Source organism: Falco naumanni, chromosome 10, assembly GCF_017639655.2.
Source record: "Falco naumanni isolate bFalNau1 chromosome 10, bFalNau1.pat, whole genome shotgun sequence".
Classification (NCBI taxonomy): Eukaryota; Metazoa; Chordata; class Aves; order Falconiformes; family Falconidae; genus Falco; species Falco naumanni.
In genome coordinates, this window is record NC_054063.1 from 36361341 (window position 1) to 36387463 (window position 26123).

The 26123-nt window shown below is 42.6% G+C and overlaps 1 protein-coding gene across 2 annotated transcripts in view; it reads left to right on the top strand.

Moving 5' to 3' along the window:
- The first annotated feature begins 1477 nt into the window (after positions 1 to 1477).
- LOC121095226 (agouti signaling protein) overlaps positions 1478 to 26123 on the top strand; it is a 33385-nt gene continuing 8739 nt past the window's right edge. Inside the window, exon 1 of one of the 2 annotated variants that reach the window (XM_040609745.1) lies at positions 1478 to 1567. In XM_040609745.1, the coding sequence (XP_040465679.1) occupies positions 1508 to 1567 (60 nt within the window). In that variant the 5' untranslated portion in view covers positions 1478 to 1507. Of the gene's footprint in view, positions 1568 to 11051; positions 11306 to 26123 lie in introns of those variants that run through there. The other variant, XM_040609746.1, reaches the window with a different exon arrangement.

Genomic DNA, 26123 nt, shown 5'->3' on the forward strand with positions numbered 1-26123 from the left:
AGGAGAAGACAAAGGGAGAAAGGAGTACAATTCCTGTAGCATTATCTGCACCCTTTTACGTGAGCACGGCTTGTACAATCTGAACACCTGAAGAATCAGTCTGTACAAACAGCCGTGGGCTCTTCCACAGGCTCCCCAACTCAAGAGGCTTTTGGCCTCATCCCTGAAGCCCACAGTCAGCCGTGCCCAGGCACAGCCCCGGCTCAGGACACAGTCGCTGTAGAGCGCACAGCTGACAACACTTTCCATGGAAGGATGGGTGACGCACCACCACCGCAGCAGCACGACACCCACCACACACTGCAGCCAGGCCCCGCACAGCTGGGTGTCCATTACCATAACCTCGCACCTCACCCGGCTACTCCACACGGCCAGGTCAGACCCTTGTCTGCAGTGCTTGACCCTGACACACCTGCCTGCAGGCCATGACATGCTACCAGAGCAGGCTCCCCTGCTAGGAGTGGGAAAAGAGGAGCAGCTGGGTCCAGGCTGCGCTCTCCCTCCTCCCTCCCTAACAGCCAGTGTTCCTGTGTTTCCCGAGCGATTTGCTGGCGGAGCTGCAGCACATATGGTATCTGTGTGCGCCCTGGGGGCAGGAGGGAGGGAAACACTCTTCTGTTGGGGGAGAAAGAGGTTTCCAACTGTAGAAGGGGGCAAAAGAGAAGCAGCTGCACACTGTACTACTGGCCAATGTCATCCGAGGTGGAGGAGCACCAGGGCTAAATCAGAACCTCCTGGCCAGGGAACCCAGCAAAAGGGGCAGCAAGAGGCATTTGCCTTCTTTACAGTCCCCTGAAACTCACTGACCTTTTTTAAACCCCCAGTCATGTGGCAGAAACCCAGTGCTCCGTGGCTTGACTATAGCCCTGGATGCTCAAAGGTTCCATTGCCGTTGCTCACCGTTGTGTGGTGAAAAGGGGACTCTGGCTCTGGAGGCCATGAGACCTCATGCCTCAGGAGGAGGGGAGACAGCTGGTTAGCTAAACCTAGGTTTTGAGGGTTTTTGGAAAACCTGGAAGCCCCGTTAGACCAAACATTCTGCCTTTTCACGCCTCCAGAAAGGCGGGTACCAAAGCAATAGGCCTCCCCCTACGATGGGTCTGTGGAAGTAACCTGCTGTCAGGACAGTACTGAGTAGAGCCTTCAGGCCTTTGCTTTTACCTTTTACTAGTTGCCAATACCAAAGGCGCACAATGAGGAATTAGCAGGTCACAGTTGTAGAGACAGGACTGTACACAGAAAAACTGTTATCAGCGCTTTGCTCCTCTAGAACCGCACACGGGGTCTCCTGTGTCTCACGTACCTGGCGCATCAGCTTTTACTGCACAAGCACAAGGCCCACGCGGGCCCACAGCTGTAAGTCCCGTTTGACATTGCGTTGGAGAGGGAGGAAAAAAAAAATTATAACCCTTTCAAAGTACCACCCCTGCCGATCTGTCTTGGATATTATATATAAGCAAGACCTCACATCTTTAATTCACTGGTTGAAGGTTAACTTCTGGTCTGTATGAGAAGGAAGCAGAACCAGAACATTAAAGACACAGACAGCAGAAGGCCTGCAAGAAAGGTACGTGGTGAATGCACTTGGAGATTTGTTTCTAACGCGGCTGGACAAAACGTATTGAGCATATTCTGCTGTTCCTTGCTGCCCTCAGGCTGATCCTACAATGCCAGGGTGCCTTAATGCTACAGCAGCTTTTAGTCACCTCTTCCTCAGAGTGTTATTTTTAAGAAAAATAAATCCATAGAAAAGCCTTAAAACCTGAGTTACTTAGGAAGCTCTAGATAAATCAAAGGACTCAGCAGGATTAACTTCACTTGAGTTGCAGTGAAATTTCTAGCAATGAGAAAAGCCAGGATTGCCAGTCAATGTACAGCGCTTCAGCTACGGTTTTCAAATCTGGCTGAAAGTACATTCTCCTCAGCTACATGACAAGGGTGAGTAAGTTATTTGTTATTTAACAGGATCTTTTGCTTTTATTCAGAAATATCTTTCTTTTTTTACCGTTTTCCTAAGTTGCAGCAAAATATTTTAGGAAGATATAGTTCCAGTGAGAACTGTAGGTGTGATATGGTTTTGTTTAGCAAGATAAAACGAAAATACAGGCATTGGAGAAATTTATGCTTTAGACACTCTGCTTATATGCATGCATAAATAGATACCATTTACTATAAAAATAACAGCACCGGTCAGTTGAAACATGAAGAGCAATAACTACTTACCAGTTTTTGCGAAATAAAAGGTAACTGTATTAAAAAAGGAGACAAATTGTAGTTAAAATATTGCTTTGTGCAACTTTCCTTTATGGGCAAGATAATGTTTTCCTTCTGCATTTTATATTACCGGTTTGCCTTTAGAAATTGGACAGTTAAGACTTAAAAATATCTTTTGATATGAAACATACTTTTACTGCTTTTAGAGTTTTGTCTCATACTGGCCTCAAATTCTCGATATTATAGGGGGAAAATAAGTAGTTTCTTCATTGTGGCAAGTTAAAACTTGTTTGCTCTTTCAGGAGTGAATTCATTGAATGCTAGATATCTTTTTCTAAGCTGCGTCTCATACTGGCCTCAAATTCTCGATATTATAGGGGGAAAATAAGTAATTTCTTCATTGTGGCAAGTTCAAACTTGTTTGCTCTTTCAGGAGTGAATTCATTGAATGCTAGATCTCTTTTTCTAAGCTGCTTCCAACACTTTTTGTTAACCTCTACCTTTACCAGCAACTCTTATAAACATTCTACGTTGTGCACATTCAGACCTATACAAGATGGGTTTATGATGTGCATATAATTCTGAAACCTGTAAAGACACTAATGGTATTAACAAGGATCAGATATCTGTGGCCTTTCTTGTATAGAAAATAAGAAGGTGGGAGTTCTGAATATTTGAAGAATTTAATGAACAGGTCTTTAAATGTGAAGCTTGACATCATGTGCACACAGTTTTGTGGCTTTTGCACAAACACTAAAGAAGCTTTACAATTTAAGATTAATTCTAGCAAGTTTCTGAAAACATTCACTCCATTTGTTGAACAAGGATGACAAGCTCAGAGAATTTTTTGTAGGGCAGTTAGATCAATAGTCTTCATTTCCAGTAGATTTAAATTTTAAGTGGGAGAAAAAAAAATAAAAGGGACGGAAAAAATATTGTAATGCTGGTTTTGTGAGGGATTTTTTCCCCTCCCTTTCAAGCTCCTTTGCAACAAAAAAACGTACCAATTTATCCTAAACCAGTCAGCAGCACAGCTGAGAACTGATACAAAACGTTGTTCCAACAGACAGAAATGTAGGAATGTTAATTGAATATTATGGGGTACTCGAAAGCCTTTTCTGTGCTTAGTGAGAAAGTAGATGCTGTAGAACAATTAAAATTTATTTAGGACATCAACAGCACAGGTTGTTTGAGTGCTTAGATACATCCCTCAAAGCACAGTAAATCACTAAGGTGTGAAAATTTTTATGGCTGTAACATGGCCAAACAAAGCTGTGGATGTAGAATGCGAATAGCTATTTAATATTATTTTTCCTTTCATAGGTTGGTCATGACTGTCATTAAAGCATATAATTTAAAATGCAAAGAATGTAAGAATTTAATGTAAAATATCAAAGCACCTCCCAAACCTCATTTTACGTAGAGAGAGTGTATGTATGTATGCATAAATTTGACATATTGAGGCACAGTGATGCACCATATATTAGTTTTGCAGTGATCAGAAATACAGCAGGTACTTCAAAGAGTAATGAAAATCCCTTCCCTAAAAACATTTACAACTTAAAGTCCTGAAAACCTATCACAGACGCACGTGATCCAAGCTGAAACAGATGCGACAAGTAGCATATCTAGAACATACTGCTGGCAGTAATTAACACAGGGCTGCCACCTTCACATTTACATCACTACTTCTCCCTTCTTCCCAGCATTATTCCTAATGCTCTACCTGGTTTGCCTTTGCTGTCTTTATTTTTCAGGCAAGAAAAGAAACTTATAACTAAGGACATATCATCTAAAGTGTTACCGCTTGTTTCTATGAAAGCGGGAGCAAACCAGGTAAGTTTATACCCCAAATTTGAAATATTTAGCCTTCAGTTAAACTCCTTCCTGATTAAGTATGAAAGAAAAACAAAAAGGTTAGGATTAACTGTTCATGGGTGGTTGCCATTATTAAATAAACATAATGAAAGATGGTATGGATTATTTTTTTAAGTTTTTTAATTAATCTTTTGCCTGGTATTGTTCCTGTCCAAAAGCTTTGACATTTTCAATATTTCTATGATCAACATACTCTCTATATTGCTCTTCTCTGAGAAATAAAGTATTTAAATTGCAAAGCAAAGTCGTATCTCGTATTGGCCACAATGTTCTGAAAATTAGGGCAAGTAAAGAAATAAGGTCAAACCTTGCTGAAAGGGTTTAGATCATTAGTGTGAAAGACAACCTCCATTAGGAATTTCCCAGCATCGAGAAGGAACACGCCAGGCCGCAGTAATAGCAACAGCAGCACAGCACATCAGTGTGGCAGCAGGAAAAGGCAGCATGGCGGGTTCACGTTGTGTAAACACAATGGTAAATCTAGTACTAACCTCTAGCGTGGGGGGATTTTACACCTTGTGATTGCTTTCAGTGAATTAACATTCTTTATTTCTCAGATTTGAAGATAAACCGTTAAATATTAGACATCTCAAGCCTAAAAAAAAGACATTCTTCTGGAAAGATGTAGCATGGTTTTACCAAAATGCAATGTGACTATTCACAATCTTTTATTCAAAAGCATTAATCAGATTGATTTCACTTGCATCATTCACATGTCACTTCTCCAAATTCTAAGGTTTTTCCGAATGTTCTCCAAATATACCCATCTCTTCCATTAATTATTACAGAGAAAAAAAAAATCTAATTTTATAGCAGCCCAACTCCACAGAACCAGCAGCAAGAGATGTAATAATTTTAAACTGCTTCTCACTAATTTTTGCAAAGCCAGGTGTGCAAAACGTGGTATTTCTGAGATTTTTGTTATATCTATTCCCATAAAAAGACAAGAACCAGATCAGATATAATCTGTTCAACCAAGTGATCAGTTCTCAGGAAGAATCAGGACCTCGTATGTAAGGGAATGAGAAGCCTCACTGAGAGATGATAGCTCTTCTGCAAAGAAACTCTTTCATGGCCAATTATTTTGTTCAAGCCTTGTCCTATCACGATGTTTCAGGCACTTCATTACTCTATTTTTAATTACTTTTATCATTTTGTCATGTATAGATAAGGATATATTTGCCTATAATAATCTATTCCATTTTAAAAATACTAATTATATAAGCTGTGAATTTCCACTTTGATGTTCCTTCTATTAAAACATTTTTGTTAGTTGCTAGTTATTTCACAGTTGCATTCCCAGATCACACTGTAGCTGAAAACTATAAAAACTTCTGATCAGAAAATATCTAACTAGACATGTCTTAAATTGATTCAGAAAGCTTCTTGTCGCAGCACTCTCCAAACCAGCCAGCTGCAACAAGGTACTTTACTGTCTCATACCAGCATACTCTTCAGGCCAGTCCCTCTGCTGCCTTCTCCTCATCCAGAGCGCAAGCGCACATATACTCACTCTCTCCTCTCTGTTTCTTCCTCCTCTCTCTCTCTCGGCTGCCCAACCTCTTAACAGAAGCAGCCACAGCTGCACCTTATCTACATCAGCCAACCCACTACCCCTGAAGCCAGCCCACAGCTGTACATTATCAATGTTCATTAACCTGCCTTCATTCCTCTACAGCTTCTGAGTCTCAAAGTACGGCAACACAGAAACCTGATTTTGCTCAGGCAGGGTGTCCTGTCTGCACACCGCACCGCTGCCCAAAGATGTGTGTTATTCCTCCTCTGAGGAGTGAGCAGCACGGTCATGTGCATCCTTTTGCTGTCCCTTCAGACTGTCCTTCCCGCAGCTACCTTTAGATTACCTGTCCATACTAACATGTCACAGAAGCGGAGAAACCTCTTTCTACTCAAACTGGTGACAGTCTTGTAAATAACAGCACTTTTATTTAGGCTAACTTTCTTATTCATCCTTAGAAAATATACCTTAAGCCAAGGTGCAAAGGTGTTCAGAATAGCAATGGTTTCCTGATGAAAGCATTTGCAACTGAGAAAACAATAGATAAATTAGAATTGTTACATTCCTGCCCCATATAAATGTGGAAAACCAAGGATGGATCAAGCTGCTTTCTGTCACGCAAACATAACTGCAAAATCAAAGAGCCATTGCCAAGAGGAGTCTGGTCTCATTTACCCATGAAAGACATCAAATGCTATTACAAAGTAGTGTGAGGCAGTTAAAAAGTATGATCTGTAACTATCCACAGACTATTCAATGGCCTTTGCAGATGAGGTATGCACACAGATCCTTGCCTGAATGGCAAACAAACCACATGCGTATCCAGATCCCTACAGGAACAGGAGAAAAACTCCTTGTCTCATCCCAGTCCTAACACAACTAACAGCGTCTACAGGGAGATAAGCACATGAGGAGGGATGCAGGTGCAGGTAGCAGGCAGGCATGGAAGAGTCTGGGTGTCACGCTGTGGTACGTGTGGGATAACAAACAGTGATGAAGGGTATGGTGAGGGAGCCAGGAGAAATTACGAGGAGATGGGAGAGGATGACAAAATGGGGGGAAGTGACAGAGAGCAAAAAGCATGGATAATAAAAAATAAATTATAAGGTGTAAAGGAAAGACAGAAAAGAGAGCCTGGAAACATAACGGAGAGAGGAAACGGAAACAGTCAGAAAATGAAGTGTGGAAAAACAAATGTCATAGAAGAGTCTGAGACAGCACAGGAGAAGAAGAAAAGCCAAGATGTGCCAACTATGGAAAGAAGGAAGAAATAAGGGAAAGAAGGAAAGGCAAAATAAATACTTTTTTTTTTTTTTTTGTAAACATACAACAATAGAAAATATAACCAGTCAAACAGGGAGAAAATGAAACAGTGACTGAGATGAAACAGAGAAGAGAAAGACACCAATACGCACCCACACCACATTTTTCACGAGGTTACAATGGCTGGTACTGTGAATGCAAGCCAGGCTTCCTGCATCTTGTCTGACAACCTAAACCATGCTCCAGAGTGACAGCTGAGTTTCATTTCAAAGCAGCACAGAACAAATCCCTGGGATTTCTTTCTTTTTTAAATGAAAAAATTAATTACATCCCATAAATGCCTGCAATATAACACGATGTTAATCTGGTGCCCCAAGGATGGAATAGAAGCTAAGAGCAGAATTTGGCACTAATTCAGATAACAGCAGTGTCTGAAAAAAAGCTTAGTGAAAATTTCCCCACAAAAGAAAATCTAATTTTCATTTCAAATGGAAAAAAAACATAAAATCAGACTATTTTGAACTTAAGCTTCTGAAATTGAATAAGAACAGCATTTTCAAAAGAAAGGAAATTGCTGATGCTGAAAATTCCCCTGCAGATATCAGCACATAAAGTTTTATAATTTAAATTCTTTCAGTTGGAAAATTTGGTTACTGTTAAATATTTTCATGTGGTAAATGTCAATTTTAACAATGGAGAACATTTCAACCCTCTAAAATTCAACCAGTTCTACTACTAAGTGTGCCACCCCATATTTGTCACCCAACAAAAGTGAAGAAACTCGAGCAGAGAATGAGGGAAAAACGTCTGTCCGTTCAAAAGCCTCGGAAACATGTGATGCTCCGGCAAGCCTGCCCTCCTCCCACCGATCTAGGTTTCTTCTCAGAGCCGCTCTGAGAAGCTGCTCAGAACATCACGCAGCTGGTTTTGCTCATTGTGTTCATCTCCATCTGATCCCTTAAGCTTTGCTTCTCAAGCTCGTTCAGGTAACTCACAGAAGATTCATTTCCCCCCCCACATTTCTGGTTGCTGGACATACCTTCCCATCCTGTGGGAATTCTGTTGGTGGTAATCCCAGAGTGCTCCAGGATCCAAGCTAATGCCTTAAATGCTTTTTGGTTTATAAATCAAATGCTAAGCATTTAATTTACATACTTACATATATTTATTATTACATATTAATATGTATTTCATATATTATGTAATATATACTTAATATATTAATTACACAGGCTATATTAATTGTATAATATTTATATTTCATATAAATCAAATGCTAAGCGTGTACAAAGATGCTAAGCACTGTGCGTTTCCTTTAGTAGGAACAGAAATCCCCAGATATTGTCACATAATTTTGCTCATATATTAACACCAGACAAGAGAGTTTCTGAAAACCTTTCAGTCTCTGCCACGTGTGTCCATAACAACAGGTGAGCAACCTGTTTAGTTGTTCCTTAATTTAGTTCCTTAAATTGCTGTCACAAGATTTAGGTAAGGTCTTCTACGCACATTTCAAATCAAAGAGGGAAACCAGCTGGTCAGAGGATTACAAGCAAAACGGGCTGTGCATGTAAGACTGCCCCAGGTATTCCAGCCTTACCTAACAACATTATGCACGCTCAACAAATAGCTAATTACCTGGGTGTCACCTGGCTGAGCCCTTGCATATTCCCACTGGCTTGCAAAGCACAAAGGCTTGCCTGCAAACAGCCGGTTTTACGTTAAAAACTCAACTCTTGATCCCATCTTTTCACTGTTACTGCCACAGATCTTAGTAATGAACATTCCAAGAGCATTACACATGTGGAGTTTAGTTAGCTTTTTTTCGTGTGGTGATGTAAATACTACATTCTTAATTACTACATCTTTGACAGCACTTAGAAATTTTCATTTGACAATAGCAGGGCAGAGAAAGGACAAACACATTCCTTTAAATTTTCTAGCAAAAAAGAGACATCTTGGGTGCAGAAGGTTTTCTTTGATTTATAAAGTTATTCAGTTTGAAGCAAAAAGATGTTAACAGCCCTTTTTCACCCTAGTGGGTTTTAATTTAAATGATCAAAGTCCACATTAGTGCCATCAGTTTACTGCAGTGCTAACACTCCTTGGCATTGCATTTCCATAGCCATATGATACGGTTATACAAGTCTGCTGTGAAAAGCTGATTTTTGGTCTGATTTCATTCTCCAGTTCTAATCAGCTCCACGTAAATCTGGAATTGTTGCATTACGACTTAAATAAAACTACTTTAGACTTAATGTCTACAAAAAATTGACCTTGAATCAGGAAAACATACAAGCCCATGGTCATTTCTAAGCATTTGAATAATCTCCCTTACTTTAACAGATTACCTACATACTTAAAGGCCATAGTTATGTGCTTGTCACCTCCTTGGAGTCTTTACTGTTCATATTTGTGCCAAATCCTCTTTTAAAGTGCACGGCCATGGTCTGTTCATTGTTCTGTTTCGCTATGGAAGAGGGGAACTGAAGCTGTAACACTGGAAAAGTAAAACCCCGGTACAAAAAAGTGGAGAGAATAGTTTTTAACGGAGAGAGGAAATAAAATAAAATCAAATCACCCTCCTTACAGAATACACATACAATACTGCTCGCAACAGGAGTTTCCTGGGAGATCAGTCATGACAGTTATTCAGGACAATCACAAGAGCACAGTATTTTAAACCAAGGAAATAAATGTCTGCAATCAGTGAAGGGCTGGGATAATTTACTAAAAAGAAACGGTCTGCAGTGTCTTAGTTCCCTCTCAGAAGAAATCTGTGATTAAATAGATGGACACTGAAACACTTTTCAGAGAGGGCAAAAAGTATGCTACATTCTAGCCAGCATTCTAAATAGAAAAAAAAAAAAGAAAAACAACTTTACAATCTGTTAGTGCCTTAAAGCAGAAGTGGTAGAAAAAAAATAATTTTTAAACTTCTGATGTTTACAAAAATTTCCATTATGTTGGTTGTGAGGAGCGGTTCCAACTTCAAAGCAGAAATTCTCATGTCCCCACGTTTTTTTTGCAAATGTTTCAAGTTCTGTAAAGTCAGCTTGTGTTACCCCAGTATCATCTTCCTCACCCTAACCTCCCCATTTTGGGAGGCCTGCTGAGAAAAAAAAAAAAAAAGAAAAAAAAAAAGTAACACAAAGACCTCCCAAAAGAGGTATTTTTTCCAACACAGGAACAGTCCTGATGAGATCCTAAGGGAACACTGAAAAACTGTATAAAACCAGACCTGGAGAAATGCAAAGGGGCTGCAGTTTTATTTCATACCGGGGCCTTTCCCCCCTCCATCACCTATTTTATACAAATACTCCTGAGGCTGTTAAATCAAGTTTGATTATCCAGCTTCCAAAAACCCACTCATGCTTTGACATTTATTCCAATCTGAAACTCTCGGTGCCCTAGGCTGCAAACACAAGCCGTCTTGTCAGTGGCTCAATAGCTTCACAATTACTTATTTCTATCTAACCCCTCGCACAGAACTTAACTAAGTAGGCATAAAAAAACCCTCATGGCACACATGACACGCACATGGTTGTAAAATAGCAAACAAAAAATATTAACATACCACTGAAATGTATAATTAAACCCTTGAAATTATAAAAGGACATTTGATATGTTTTGAATAATTGTGTCCACCTTCTGGTTAACTCATCTGGGCCTCATACCTGCAGTTATCAAGCTTAAGAACAAAGCCTCTCCTCCCCTAAGTCCTTACGTTTAGTTACGCTGCAAAATTACCTCATTGGGGCACAGTTAAGAGATTAAAAACTCCGCTATTCTCATGCCTGGGGAGCTGCTTGGGCACATTTCCAGCAGTTAGAATAATTTTTCCAGGGAGTGAGCCAGTCAGGTAGGGGAACTTGCAGTAACAAGCCTTAAACAACTATTAAAGAGCACAACAGATTATTTTTTTTTAATCAGCAGGTCTTTTCAGTTGTTTCCCTCTGATGTATGTTTTTCTACCTGAGTGGCAGAAGAATCTCACTGCTATCAGCTGAAAACGTCCCTGCCTGAGGACTGCTGGATCAGGACTCTCCCTGTGGCTTTCAAACGGGGAGAAAAAGGAGGGGCTGAGGGTCAACTTTCCACCAGTTTTTTTCAGAGTGAAACAGTGAAAAAAAAAAAAAAAAAAAAAAAAAAAAAAAACAAAAAAAAAAAGGAGTGAGAAAAAGCAGAAATTCAAGTAGAAAAGAATAGACTGTCTATCCTAGTCATAATTTTGTCAGCTAAAATTTAGTACATGCTTCTTCATTGCTTTCGGGAGGAGGTGATATTTAAAAGCAGGCTGCACAGCAGTCAAATGGGAGTACAAACAACTCCAAAAGCTTTGCCTATGTTCTCTGAAGATCAGCATAACAAGGGAGACCAGCTGCATTGATTTTCATTAGGGCCTGATGAATAGGACAACAGCTTGCTGTTTCGGTAGGACCTAAATATTTAACTTCTTCTACAGGGCATTTAACTTCCACTGTGTTGCTTGGACTTAAAATACCGTGTTTTACTGCTCCATGGCACTGGAGATATTTGTCCTCCTTTACACTCTACTCAGTCCTGCAAAGCTATCTCACTGTCTGGGACGCAGTAAAGTTTTAAAACTCTCTGAACTTTGATATTTTACCTTTTTGCTCTTCTGCATTTATTTGCTCCAGTTTTCTGCTCAACTTCAAACACTTCTTTCAGTGCTGCCAGTGATTTAGATTGTTCTGATTCTGTTTGATGTATCTGGCTCTTCAATTTTTTGTTGCAAATCTTGCTCTTTAGTCTAGTCTACTTGTATCTAAGTTTTTTCTGATGTTATTTTAAATGTTGTATTATCTCTATACACTCTTTTATTGTGTGATTTTAATGTTAACAAAGTATATTTCCTATGCTGTATTTTTACACTGCTTCATTTGACTGGCTAAATTATTTTGTTTCCCCATCCAAGTGAGGTAAATAAAATTACTATATAATATTGAAATAGAAAAAAACTTTATCTTGCTGAAACTTTTGTAACTCCTGAAAGATTTTAACGGTTTAGAATTGATTTGTTTTGGGAGTGGTAATATTTCTCTTCAAACTTTGGACTGTAATTCTTTTACTAATTTGCCCTGTAAGTTCTCTCTCTAGCATGTCACAAAAAGGTAACTTTACACTACAGATATCCCAAGTGTCTAATCCTCCATTAGTATTCATAATATTGTATAATTTTGTGCAAGTTTAGCAAGCAACAGTTGCTTTACAGAGTTAACAAGATACGAAATGTAAAGATAATTTGTAATTGCCATTTGCAATACCAACATTTTTCTTCTACCCTGAATTCGTACAGTGTTTTATCAGTTTTATCATGACTGCAGTCACTAGAAAACAAACAGTAACATTGTTCGTTTTATTACATTTGTGATTTTCTTAAACAGATGCATTTCTTACTGCTTTCCACATTCTCATCTACTTTTTCTCCCCCCTACATTCTCATCTACGTTTTTTCCCCTACTTTATTTCTCCTTGTATATTATACAGCTCTCTTTCTTTTGACTTTCAGCTATATGATGAAAGAAAAGTGTAGCTCATTGTGTTCAAATGTGCCTTTGCTGCTTTCTGGCATTTTCACAGTTTGTGGGCTATCCTCTTAATATCAGAAACATTTCTGATGGAGGCAGGAAGGGCTCTCGAGAGGCATTATTTGACTGCAGATCTGCTCCCCCCCCCCCCCCCCCCAAGGTTATGTACATTTTATTTCAATAGTTTGAAGTCTCTCCAGACTACATTTTGGGCTGGTTTAGTCACAGTCTCTCTAAAATAAGGTCTTTTGAAGTTGGGGGGGGGCGGCTGGGGGCGGGAAATGTACAGCTTTTGTGGTTTGCATTGCTTTGGGCTTTTTTTGCCTTGATTTTTTGGGTTTTTGTGGGTTTTGGGTTTTTTGTTTGTTTTTTTTAAGAACACATCTCTGGTTCAGCTTTCCAAATATCAAACCTGCACTTCCCTGTGCATCTTTTTGCAGAACTTTTCACAGAATATTTTTTTTTTCCTCTGCTGAAGCAGGCTCAGAAAGCTTTCACAAACATTCCAACCCAAATGCAAAAAATACACAAGTGATCACAGATAGGGAAGATAACTTGGGAGGGGGGAAATCTGATTTTTCTTGTACATGGAAAAAACCAGTTCAATGAAAACTGCAGAAGAATTTTGCCAGCTTCATTACAGGTTTGCATCTTCAGTATTCCCTTTAGCTTGTGATGCACAAGTGGACTCACAAGCAGAGCTACACACAGGAATTAGCCTTCAGTATTTTGCAGAATAAAGACCCACTAAAGACACTGACTAGATAGTTAACACCTCATTAATTAAGTGCCCACACTCATGTGGCATATGTAGTTGCACAGAAGAAATATTGCATAACGTTGTTACTTTTTAACAACATTTCTAAAACCAGCAAATTTAATGAAAAAAGCCCACTGACTTCTTGCATAGCATTTGCTTGTGAAATTTGTTTTTCAAATCACACTATTTCTCTTCAATCTTTTTTCACGTGGGTCGTTCAAATTTTATTTAGTTTTCAAAGAAGTATATTTAATTAAAGTTACAAGGAAGTAGAAGGCAGCACTGACCAGTGCTCTACTCGGGAAGCAACTCACTACACTTTTTTCCCCTCTGCATTTTTAAATGCTCATGCCATGAAAAATATCTGCGATGCATTCCCACCTACAAATAACTAGGAAGACATAATAGCATTTAATTCAGCATTTCAAATCTGTTCAACGCGATAATTTTGTTTAGCAAAGTATGAAGTATGTGTTCAGCCTGTCAATAGCAGTATCCCAGTTACAAACAAAGCCTGGCCTGAGCGGACACACACAAGCGTGCCTGCCCTTCCTGCGGAGCACACGTGGCACTGGGCTTTGCCAGGTCCTTCTCCAGGTGCCCCAACCAGGCGTCCCTGCAGCATCGCGGGGCCACCCAGGACAGGGAGCACTGCTGGGGCAGCAGCAGGTACCTTCTGCCAGGGGAACCCCCGGGAAGGCTGCGCCTGGGAACGGCACCCCTGTTTCTTGGTGGCTGTAATATGTTTGCTTAAAGGAAAAACTATAAAGGTGACTGATCCCACTGTGGGGAACCGGCCACGATGGCCCACAGAGAATCATCAGTTGTTACGTGCGATAAAATGACAAAGCTCTGGGCTGAGCAGATCTAGTTCACTCCTGTGATCAACTAAAAACATGAGTTAGAAAGAATCTGTACTGACACTTTTCTGAGCCCGAGCCATATAGAATCTACAAAGACTTATTTCCCATCTATCTTTCTTTCTTTTTTTTTTTTGTTTTTAAAAAACACGAAGTGGCAGCAAAGCAATGTTGCACAGATCATCTGAAAGCAATACGCTTTGCATTTCAGGGGACACAACACATGAAAAAAATTAGTACATCACTACATATTTTTAATATATAGGCATACCCCTAAATAATATCTGCGTATATATTATATAGGGATTCACCTTGAGCTTTTTATCATTTGCAGATTGAATCTCAAAGCTCACTGTTCCAGCGTGTGCTTTCTAAGGGTTTAGAACGGGCTGTAGTAGGTCTGACTCAAAGCCTGACACTGGAGAGAAATTTCACTTATTTTCCTAGAGCTAAAGAGGCTTCAGAGATCTTAGAATTAAAAAAAAAAAAAAAAAAAAAAAAGAAACAATACTCTTTAAAATAAGGAAATGGAGAGGTAGGTTAAGTTGATAGGGAAACTGTGAAATTACTGAATTTGTCTCCCAGATGATGGGTGAGAAGCGTGTCCCCAGCATGCCCTAGCTGAAGTGAACAGCCACCTCCCGGCACAGATTCCAGGATTTGGAAGACCATAATAAAACCGAACGCCTAATCATTAGTTAGCATGTAACACAGACCATGTCATTTCCAGCAGTTTTGCTTAGAATTTGTTTTTCTTACCGAAATATTTATTTTCTTTTAAAATTTCTATAGTAGAAAACCTGAATCAGCCTTTGGGTGGTCTAAAGTAGAACTGTTAGTAGAGCCAGAATAGTTCAGATCTGGGAAATTTTTTAGACCCGGCTTCTACTTCTGGTCACTTCATCTCATTATGCTTTTGTCATCTTGCTGGCAAACCCTTCTGTCATCGCATCCCGCCTCCAACCCTGCCAAGTACATTCAGGAACTGAGAGACTCTACAGCTTCTCTTTTGTATTAAAGAGATTGATCTTTGAGAGCTCTTTTTAGACATATTTTTCCATTCCTTCGGTCATTTTAATGGTTTCTCCCAACTCTTTCCACTCAGTTAGTGGTGTTCCTGGAGCATGCTCCAGACATAGCCATACCAATCCCAAATAAGCATTCTTCCTCCATTAGTCCTATTCTCTCATTAAAGAACTCCATTAGCACTTTTGACAACCATGTTACACCATGAGCTCATTTCCACCACAGCTCCCAAACCCTTTTGAGTCACTGTTTTCCAGAACAGCAGAAACTTCCCACGCTGAATGTACAATATTCATTTCTTCTTAGATGTTTGTCCATAACTTTTTCATTCTTAGAATGTGTGTTGCTTTCCTATGTGTAGTTTATCAATGAACATCTCCCAGATACATCCTCATTTCCCACTTATGGGCCACAGATGGCTTTTCCTTCTTCCATGAAGAAAGCTGTGCCTCGCAGCACTTTGCAGAGATAGCCCAGATCTCTTGCTGATCTTGCATAGATACACAAGACTGCTCCGACATCTTTCTTCCATATGGTACACGATGTCCACGTCATAGGTTTTCCTACATGGACAAGGGCGATGCAATCGATCTTATTGTCTATTTCCTAATTTCTAAAAGAGCATATAAGTGCAACAAATTAATTTGCATTAAGTAGCTGCATGCTCTGATGGCTCCAACTGTTATTCGCCCATGCCGCAGTCAGGAGAACACGACCTTGCCTGCATGTGTGAGGAATGTCCAGAAACATCCGTTTCTCCCCATAGTCATCGGTGGCCACGCCAGAAGGGGCTGCCCTCCCCCTCATTCAGCACCTTCTGAGCTGTGCCAGGCTGGCGTGTGTCACCAATGTGCAACGGGCACCTTCAAGCAGAAATTGTGCTTCTTACCAGTCAAAGATTAACACAAGCCAGAACCCTCTAGTCTACAATGTCAAATAGAAGAGTAGGATATTTAGAAGTTCCATTCCACATTGAAAACAAATAAAAGGCATTTATGGTTCTTTCTTAAATATAGCCCTTTAGCCATAGCCCCTTCAAGCCTCCCTTTTGCAGGTCCTTCTGCCATCAGCTAAGGAGAAATTCCTGCCTCCTCTGCAGCACCTGAGGGAAGCAGGGAGTCCCTGAGGGGGCACCTCCCAGCTCTCCCCCACAGCCTGAGCCCAGGTTACAGCTGCAGCACCAGCACCAACCTCAGGCACCAGCAGCGGGGACGAGGCTGCGGACCTGGCTGATTGCTTGAGACCCCAACAGTCCCTCAGAGCATCCTGGGCTGATCAGGAAGTCTGACAACCACAGCTGTACCCATCTTCCATGCACGTACTGCACAGTAGGAACCCTTGCCAACGCTCCATCTCTTATTCCTCACCTGGTTTTCCATCCACCACAAGCAGGCATTGCATGGCACTCAGCACCTCTCCCTGTTCCATTACCTTCTGTGAAACTCCCGGTCCTCTGACTTTCAAGCAAGTTGCTTAAAATTAATCAGCAGCAAAAGCCAGAGCATGATGTTGTTTTGGTTTTATCATCAGATATAAATCGGCTGTTGATCTTATTTATCACATTGCCAGAAGGACTGTTGTTGCCCAAAGGATTTCTGAAGCTAATCCACCATCAGCCTCCACCAGTCACAGATCAAATATCTCACAACTCATACCCTCCTAAAAAAACCAACAACTTCACCTCTTAGATGTCTGGATTGTGACATAAAAGCCATTTTTTTCCTGAATGGATAAACAGAATAAACCCAAGACAACAGAGGCTTGATAGTGAATACAAATGGGAGATCTCCCACACCCCTGTCTGTAAAGCCTGTATCTAGTCATGCATAGGAAGAGAGCAGAAGGATGTGCCAGAAGAGTAATGCCTCTTAATAAAACAGCATGTAAGCTCTTACAGGATAGTATTTCGTATAATTGTGTCCTGGATAAGTATTTCTTATAGTTATGTTGTGGTTTATCACAGCAGGCAGCTAAATGCCACACAGCCACTCACTCACTCCCCCCTGCCAGTGGGACGAGCAGAGAATTGAGGGAAAAAATAGTAAATTCGTGGGTTGAGATAAAGACAGCTTAATAGAACAGAAAACAAAGGAGAAATAATAATAATAACGAAATAATTAGAATATACAAGTGATGTACAGTGCAGTTTCTCATCACCTGCCAGCGATGCCCAGCCAGTTCCCGAGCAGCAGCCCCCAGCCAGTTTCCCCCAGTTTATGCGCTGTGTGATGCCACATGGTTGGGGTGTCCCTGGGGTCAGTGGGGGTCAGCTGTCCTGGCTGTGCCCCATCCCAGCTCCTTGTGCCCCCAGCCTGCTGGCTGTGGGGTGGGCGAGGAGCAGAAGAGTCCTTGACTTAGTGCAAACACCAATTAGCAACAACTAAAATATCAATGTGTTATCAGCATCATTCTCATCCTAAATGCAAAACACAGCACTGTGCCAGCTACTAGGAAGAAAATTAACGCTATCCCAGCTTGAAACCAGGACAAGTTGTTTCCCTGAAAAGTGAACTTGGAACAACAGTTTCATGGCTTCCTCTTTCCTACAGTCTTCAAAGACAGACACTTCACTGGCTTCTCATCTTCTGAGAACATACTTATCCTCCTAGAGGCAGTTCCATAAAGCTGGAAAGAATTATATTTCTCCCAAACAAGCTAGGAGAAAGACTTAAACATGCAGAAGACGAGGGACAGCCCAGAACCCTTAAAGAATGCTTTATAACACGCCCTAAATCCCAGTACAAAGGTGGGAGTACATTTTCAAACAGAGTCCTGTCCCTGAAGATGTTAGTAAAAATAAATAAGAAGATTAGAATCATTTAAAAACAGGAAGCAAAATGATAATCTGTGGCAGGCAGATCAAATTCCAAGTAGAGCCTGTAGAGTGCACTGGAAATAATAAACCCCCCTAACAATGCTATGCGTCTCATACATGAGAGCACAACTTGAACTTAAACCAGAAATAACAACACAGAAAAAGTGAAAGGTTCAAGAAAAAAAATATTATATTCACTACTGAAGTAAATCCAGATATTAAAAACACTTTACCTTCTATCAGTCAATCAGAAGAAGCATCAGAGCTCTTTTAAAGCAACTGGTCTAAATAACTTGCCTCCAAGCACGTGACATGCTGGCTGATGAACAGGGAGCTTCTCGCAACTGAGGTGCACGCTCAGCATTGGGAAAGGAGTGCTCTTCCCCCCTGCAGTCCTTAAGGCAGGAATCCAGGACTCCTTCTATAATCATCAGGCTGACTGACTGATCAATGGATCGATCAGCCCACCCAATCTCAACCCCAGTTTCACCCCATACTGGTGGAATCAGTTGCTCCTTAGGGGAAGGCTAGACAACCAGTTTAAAGAAGGTGCTAATTGTTAAGCTGGTGAAGCTGGGTGGGAAGCTTATTCTCAATAAGACATGGAATAGCTAGATAGTTGCTAATAACCTAAACGACTAATTGGACTATAAGGACATTATATGTGCTTTGGCTTGACTTGGTTCCTAGAAAAAAACTGAAGTAGAAAATAGAGAACTTGATTAAAAAATAACTAGAGTGGAGTAAGGAGATTATTTGGCATCAGCAAGGTCACTAAAGGAATACTACCTCTGCTCCTAATGAAAAATTAGAAAATTGAACAGAAAAGCCATGTAGATAACTGAAGAATTGGGAGGAAAGTAATTTATACTTAGTAATTCTATGGGCTCAGCCTGTTCATCTGAGCTGGGAGAATATGAGGAAACTACCTCTCAGGAGGGGCAAAAAAATGAAAACAAAAGCATTTTCCACAGTGAAGAGGAAGGTTTAGAAGGATGCAGGTCCTAGAAACTGAAATTAAACAAATCTAGAGTAACAAACTACCAGACGTTTTATCACTTGGTTTAATTAAGAATTAACCAGTGAAATCCAGGAAAGGTCTGCAGCCTGTCATGGAAGAAGTCGGGCCATGGATCACAGCAGCCTTGTTTGCTTTTGTGAGCCTGTAGCTTCATTACGGCTTTGCGCTCTCCTAGATATTTAGCAGCGCGGTTTATCCACTCCTAGAAGCTAGAGGCTTCTAGCTACTTTCTCAAGAGCTCTTATAAACCATCAGTTTACTAGTCACTTCTAAATCCGTCGTAGGCTCTGTTACGAGGCAGTGTCTATGAGACGAGTCACCAGCACCTCATCGTTCATACTGATCACTACAAATAGCCAGAGAAATCATTGATTCTCTGTGCCTTTTCCACTTGAGCAGCACAACAACTCCCATCACTCAGAGTTGCTTCTTTTGACATTAGTTGTGTCTAAGTATTTCAGTTATTACAGTCTATTTTTAATTTTTAAATTCACTCCATCCTCCGTTGTGGCATCTAATGTGTGTCTGACAACTGGGACACAGATCCATATTTGCTTTATAGGCACCATCACACTGGGTAGTTTTAAAGAGGGTGTAGTTTTGTCTGGCTTTGGTGTGGGGGGGTTAATCTGTGTTAGTTTTGAGTATGAAAAGTGGCATAGCAGGCTGACTGACAGACATATGTCTAATTCATTCCTAAATGTCTCTGACTTTGGAGACTGAGTATCTCTAGGCAAGCTATTCCAGTGCTTCCCTATCCTCAATGTCACAAAGATTTTCCCTATGTCTCATCTCAACCTTTTCTCCTGTAATTCAAACCTCTTTTTGTTGTCCTGACCATCCTGAGCAAAGAATGCAGCACCTGAGCAGGTAGGGGTGGCTCCGAACGAGCGATAGAAGGAAGAGCAAGCAACGTAATTTATAGTTATAGTGACTGTGACGGACAAGTTTTTCTTCTAATCAGACTCTTCCTTTTTAGTCCAAACACAGTTGATCTCTGAGCCCCAGTGAGTCTTGGTTCTAGCTGCCATAAAGAGTGATTCTCACCCTTTTTGCCATCCTGAAATCTGAGCTATGACGGCCCAGTGGACTCAGCTGAACATCCTCAGGATGGAAATTTATTTTCTTCCTTTTCAACCCATCCCAGCTCAAGTGGTTTTGGTCTAAACAGTGTGATATACAGCCTAATTACAGGGGGGGGTAATAGATAAGTGTAGCTGCAGAAAGAAAAATAAACACAGGGTGGTTTGAAAGAGTGTGCTGAGCTATCCCCTTCCCTACGCACACACACAGAGAATTAAAAATGACTGTATTTATATATTTCTACAAAAATAACACATACAGCATCTGTAAATCAGGGTTTTTAGACATATACAAGCCAAATTATGCGTGTCATTGCATAGTCCTGCACATTGCAAATTTTTTTGGATTGGCTGTGTGACTCGTTTGTCTTTAATTGTTTTTAGCCATCAAGCAGCCCCAAGCGGCTGCAGGTCATAGCAAGGGTCGATGCAGCCTGTACAACTTTTGCAACTGCATCTGTGTGTATGGTTATGAGACACAGATGAAGGAAAGCGTCAGCTTTCTTCCGTTGATCAAATTATGACTATTCTTAACAGAAACAGACTGTAGAGGATGCATTCAGTTTCATATTGCTGCTTTTTTATATATATATGTATGAGGTACTCAAAGACATGAAAACTGTAAAGCCTTCTGCTTCAGTTAATGAAATGCATGTGCCCAAAACTTCGGGAACAGCACCCATGCAGCATCTGAGCACTGCAGTGCTCTGGGATTTGAGGACTGCCTTCCATCAGGCTTTGATCACCCCGTTCCCCCAGTGTTTGATAGCTGTGCTCCTGCAGAATTCAGTTACCGAGGTCCTCTGGGACCTGAGGACTTGAAGGATGACTGTTATGTTATTCTTCCTTTACTGAAGGAGCAGGTAACATTAGACACCAGTCTAATGGAGGAGGTCTAATTGGAATCTCCTCCTGTGCAACCTGCTCTAGGAGAACCTGCTTCAGCAGGAGGTTGAACTAAATGGTCTCCAGAGGTGCCTTCCAACCTGACCGTGCTGGGATGCTGGGATTCTGACACAAGAAGAGTAAAGCTCAAAGTCAGTATGACTGAGTTTACTAGAGATGGAACATGCCTCAGATACTCTCAGAAATGGCTTCCTTTTTCAAAGTTAAGAGGGAAGCTTGAAACAATTTTCACTGTAGCTCATTTTACTTTTACCAAAAATACGGTAAACCAGTTTGATGCAACCAAGGAAATGAGGGAATGGTATATGTTCGTAAGGTGCTTTTAAAACCATGCAGTTAGATGTGATAACAGTGTATTAGTATTCAGGCATCCTTAAAAAATTCAAGAATATTTGACCCCTAAAGCATTGTTTCTAGGCATAGAACAAGATCCTTTTGCCTGATCATGTTCAGGCTTATCACAAATGTAAATGAAATGTTCTCATATTTGTCATCAACATGTATGAGGGGATGGAGGCCCACACCACCTTCCACATGAAGTCATGTCAAGTGGAGTATAAAGAAATTGGGTGTCTAGGACACTATCCTGGGAGACATTGCTAGATCGTATGTTATCTCAAGCAATGACATTTTGTAATGATTTTATGGTTCTTTGCTGCATCCATTTTGATTTAAATGCATTTTTGTTCCACATGGGCAACCAAATTTGGACACAATCCTCTAAATGAACACCAGTGTCTGCATACAATATAAATGCTTTCATAGCGCTGTTACAAATACTCCTCTTGATAAACCCTGGGACTGAATTTGCTTTTTTCACAGCTGCATCACATTATCACTCTCGGTCACGCTGTAATCAATACAGCCAGTTCTTCCCCTTCTAACATTTGAAATCCAGAAGCCATTAACTTCAGAAATTTTTTTGCTCTCAAGCTTCAGTGTTTGAACTTGGCCTTTGCACTGTTACATCTCATCCAGTTTCACTGTTTCATTCCTCAGGATCATCCAGCTGGAGATGATGAGGACAAGGTAGGGAAACAATGGAAAAGTGCAAAAGGAAAAAGAATTAAATGCATGAAAGGTAGGAGAAATGTGTCCAAAGAAAATTCTGTGTCAAAAGCAGCAGGGCACAGTGGATCACTGAAAATGAAAGAAAACAAAAGGTAGACAGAAAATAGAAATAAAAGGAGCAAGAAGGGTAAACTGAGTTCAATAGCTTAAAAAAATGTTAGAATTGCGCAGAAACTTAACATACTACATCAAACACCAACAGAAGTCTCTCTGGTGCACTTACCTCTGTACAACATATACAATTCATTTTAGTAAACTGATTGTGGGTTTGGTATACAGAAGCTCGAGAAAAGACAGTGCCCTTTGTGCTAGGCTCCTATACTGGGGAATGAAAAAAGTAATACACAAAAGACCAGAGAAAAGAGTCTGAAAGACAGAAAAGGAATGAGAATGAATTGAGAGAAGCCCTCCAATGCCACCTGTCCGTTCGACTTTGGTCAATAGTATTTTATAGCTTTGTTGAAGCAGAAAAGAAGCCGAAATTTGGATGTGACACATTTTAATCCTAGAAATTCGTGCCAGTTGTTTGTTTAAAGTCAAGTTAAGATTACACCATTTTGTGCAGGTAAATAAGGATATACACCTGTTTTATGCAAAAGGAAAGCCGAGCCTCACAGCCACCCAGCCAGGGCAGGGAGGAGCCGGTGCAGCACGGCACGCGGTGGGTGCAGACAGTGGGAACACGGGCTTTTCTGGCAGCAGTCTGGGCAGGCCGATGGATGAAATCCCTGAGCAAAAGGCATGTAACCACCCAGCTTCACCTGCAGTACGGGCTCCAGGGCGATTTCTGGAATACCTAAGGGAAAATATGTAGGCTGGAGGACAAACTTAGCCAATAGCACTAAGTAGGGGTATTAGAGGAGAACTATAAAATTAGCCTCAACTATTACCCTTGAAAGAAAAAAGACTTGGACCTAAGTTTGCCTCAAGTCTGAAAACAGTTGCTTGTCAGCTACAGCCATGTCTATCTTCACAGACAGCACATGGAGCATTTCTTACCCAAACTGAGGTTCTGTTTATACCCAAGCACCACAACCGTGCACTTCAGTTTTTTTAAACAAGTCAAGATGCAAGGGTAGAACATGAAATAATGAACAAAGTATCAGACTGGAACAGATTCTCGAAATATGGAACCTGTTTTCTACAACCATGGGCAATTGTTTAAAAGAAAAGTAAAGTTAGACTGGGAGATGCCCAGAAAAAAGTACACAAATGGGACAATCAGATAGTGACATTTCCCCCACCCCTTGACTAACACAAAATAGATATTGGGGGGCAGGGGAAGGGGGGATCAGGAATCATTGTCACTTATAAATACATTATCGTGTTCAGAACAAAAACGTTACGGGTTTTGTAAAATGCATTTGTGCAACGATTTTAGTTGTTATGTGCAAGGGATCCACATAAACGTAAATCTGCATTCCTGATTCCATATCAAAGCCCATTGGTAAGTGGAATTAACATTGCCCTGGTGGCTTCCAGAACAGCTGAGTTTGGCAGAACTCTGATGCTGTGGTAATTATAAATGCAAGCGATTGGAACTAGTGACAAGCAAACCCTGCAGAGATATGCCCATGCAAGCAGACACAAACAGCAGGTCTGGCAGTAGCCAGGAAAGTTATCTCCAGGCAATGCAACGGTATTTATCATACTCATCTAGCTGTACTGAAGAAAAGGAAAACTTGGACTATTTTGAGGATTTCCTATGATGATCAGTAGCAGATGGGGATATACAGGATATTTCCCACAGGAAAAAGCCTTTTGTACAGACCCTGCACTTAAGGTCAAAGGGAGGTGATGGATGTGTGACAAGGAGACCCAGCGCACTCCATTTCATCCTTGCCATGTGTTGTGAGGTCATAAAACTACTTTTGCTGTGATGGCTGCTGACAGTTAGGTGGTTAGGTTACGGTTATGTTTAAGTGAAAGAAGCACGTTCAGCATCGTGCGTAGGGGGCTGCCAACAGGGAAGACGTGCTGGAGTTCAGCAGCCGAGCAGTGAATCGCAGTGCTTAACCCTCAGAGCAAAGGCACGCTGGAGCCATGCTTGAGTCTGCGTGAGACCTCTATGGATGGTGCAGTGACAGTGGTGACAGCACTCATAGCACCCAGGAGAAGGGTACGGCCATTGGGTCCTGCCCTCAGGGAGCGCCCCAGGCACCCCCTGAGCCCCGCACCCCTGGGACCCCACGTTGTTGGGGCACTACATCGCCGGCGAGGGATCTGCGGGAGGGGGTTAGCAGGCTCAGTGTGATCCAGGACAGGGCTGAGCCCAGCGTTGGCATCAAGAGATAGCTGTGGGAGATAACGACAAAGAGCCCCTGCTGCAGGTGCAAGCCCCTACATGCCGAACTCCAAAGCTCACTGGGGGCTGACATCTGGGAACTTGCAGAGAGACTGCCAGGGCTCCTCTGGGCCCATGCGCTGCCCAGCCGCACAGACGGACACCCAGCCGCACAGACGGACACCCAGCCGCACAGACGGACACCCAGCCGCACAGACACTCAGCCGCACAGACACCCAGCCGCACGGACACCCAGCCGCACGGACACCCAGCCGCACAGACACCCAGCCGCACAGACACCCAGCCGCACAGACACCCAGCCGCACAGACACCCAGCCGCACAGACACCCAGCCGCACAGACACCCAGCCGCACAGACACCCAGCCGCACGGACACCCAGCCGCACGGACACCCAGCCGCACAGACAGACACCCAGCCGCACAGACACCCAGCCGCACAGACACCCAGCCGCACAGACACCCAGCCGCACAGACACCCAGCCGCACGGACACCCAGCCGCAGGGACACCCAGCCGCACGGACACCCAGCCGCACAGACACCCAGCCGCACAGACACCCAGCCGCACGGACACCCAGCCGCACGGACACCCAGCCGCACGGACACCCAGCCGCACAGACACCCAGCCGCACGGACACCCAGCCGCACGGACACCCAGCCGCACAGACACCCAGCCGCACAGACACCCAGCCGCACAGACAGACACCCAGCCGCACAGACACCCAGCCGCACGGACACCCAGCCGCACGGACACCCAGCCGCACAGACACCCAGCCGCACAGACACCCAGCCGCACGGACACCCAGCCGCACAGACACCCAGCCGCAGGGACACCCAGCCGCACAGACACCCAGCCGCACAGACACCCAGCCGCACAGACACCCAGCCGCACAGACACCCAGCCGCACGGACACCCAGCCGCACGGACACCCAGCCGCACGGACACCCAGCCGCACAGACACCCAGCCGCACGGACACCCAGCCGCACAGACAGACACCCAGCCGCACAGACACCCAGCCGCACAGACACCCAGCCGCACGGACACCCAGCCGCACAGACACCCAGCCGCACAGACACCCAGCCACACAGACAGACACCCAGCCGCACAGACACCCAGCCGCACAGACACCCAGCCACACAGACAGACACCCAGCCGCACAGACACCCAGCCACACAGACAGACACCCAGCCGCACAGACACCCAGCCGCACAGACACCCAGCCACACAGACAGACACCCAGCCGCACAGACACCCAGCCGCACGGACACCCAGCCGCACGGACACCCAGCCGCACGGACACCCAGCCGCACAGACACCCAGCCGCACAGACACCCAGCTGCACAGATGGACACCCAGCCGCACAGACACCCAGCCGCACGGACACCCAGCCGCACGGACACCCAGCCGCACAGACACCCAGCCACACGGACACCCAGCCGCACGGCTGCACAGCCACCCAGGCACACAACTGCACAGCCACACAGCCGAGGAGGTGCGGAGAATAGCCAGGGTGACTCAGGCAGTCAATGGAGCAGGGAGATATAAACAGATTAAGTACTTGATGTCTTCCCCAGACTGGTCAGGCTGAAAATTAAAAGGACAATTAATTTCTATATGGCAATTAAGCAGGGAGGTGTGGAAGGGCTCTACAATTGCAATAATAGGTCAACTTGTCGCGAACCTACAAAGAGATGGACACGCGCTGATTGTGGAGGATAGCTATGTATTGGACTTAGCAGTTCAAAAAGTTCCACTCAGTTTTATTTCCTCCAGCTGCAAGAGTTAGAGGGTTAATAATCACACCAAATGGTTACAACTTCAAAAATCTCAAATTTTTAAAAATATCAAACTGAAA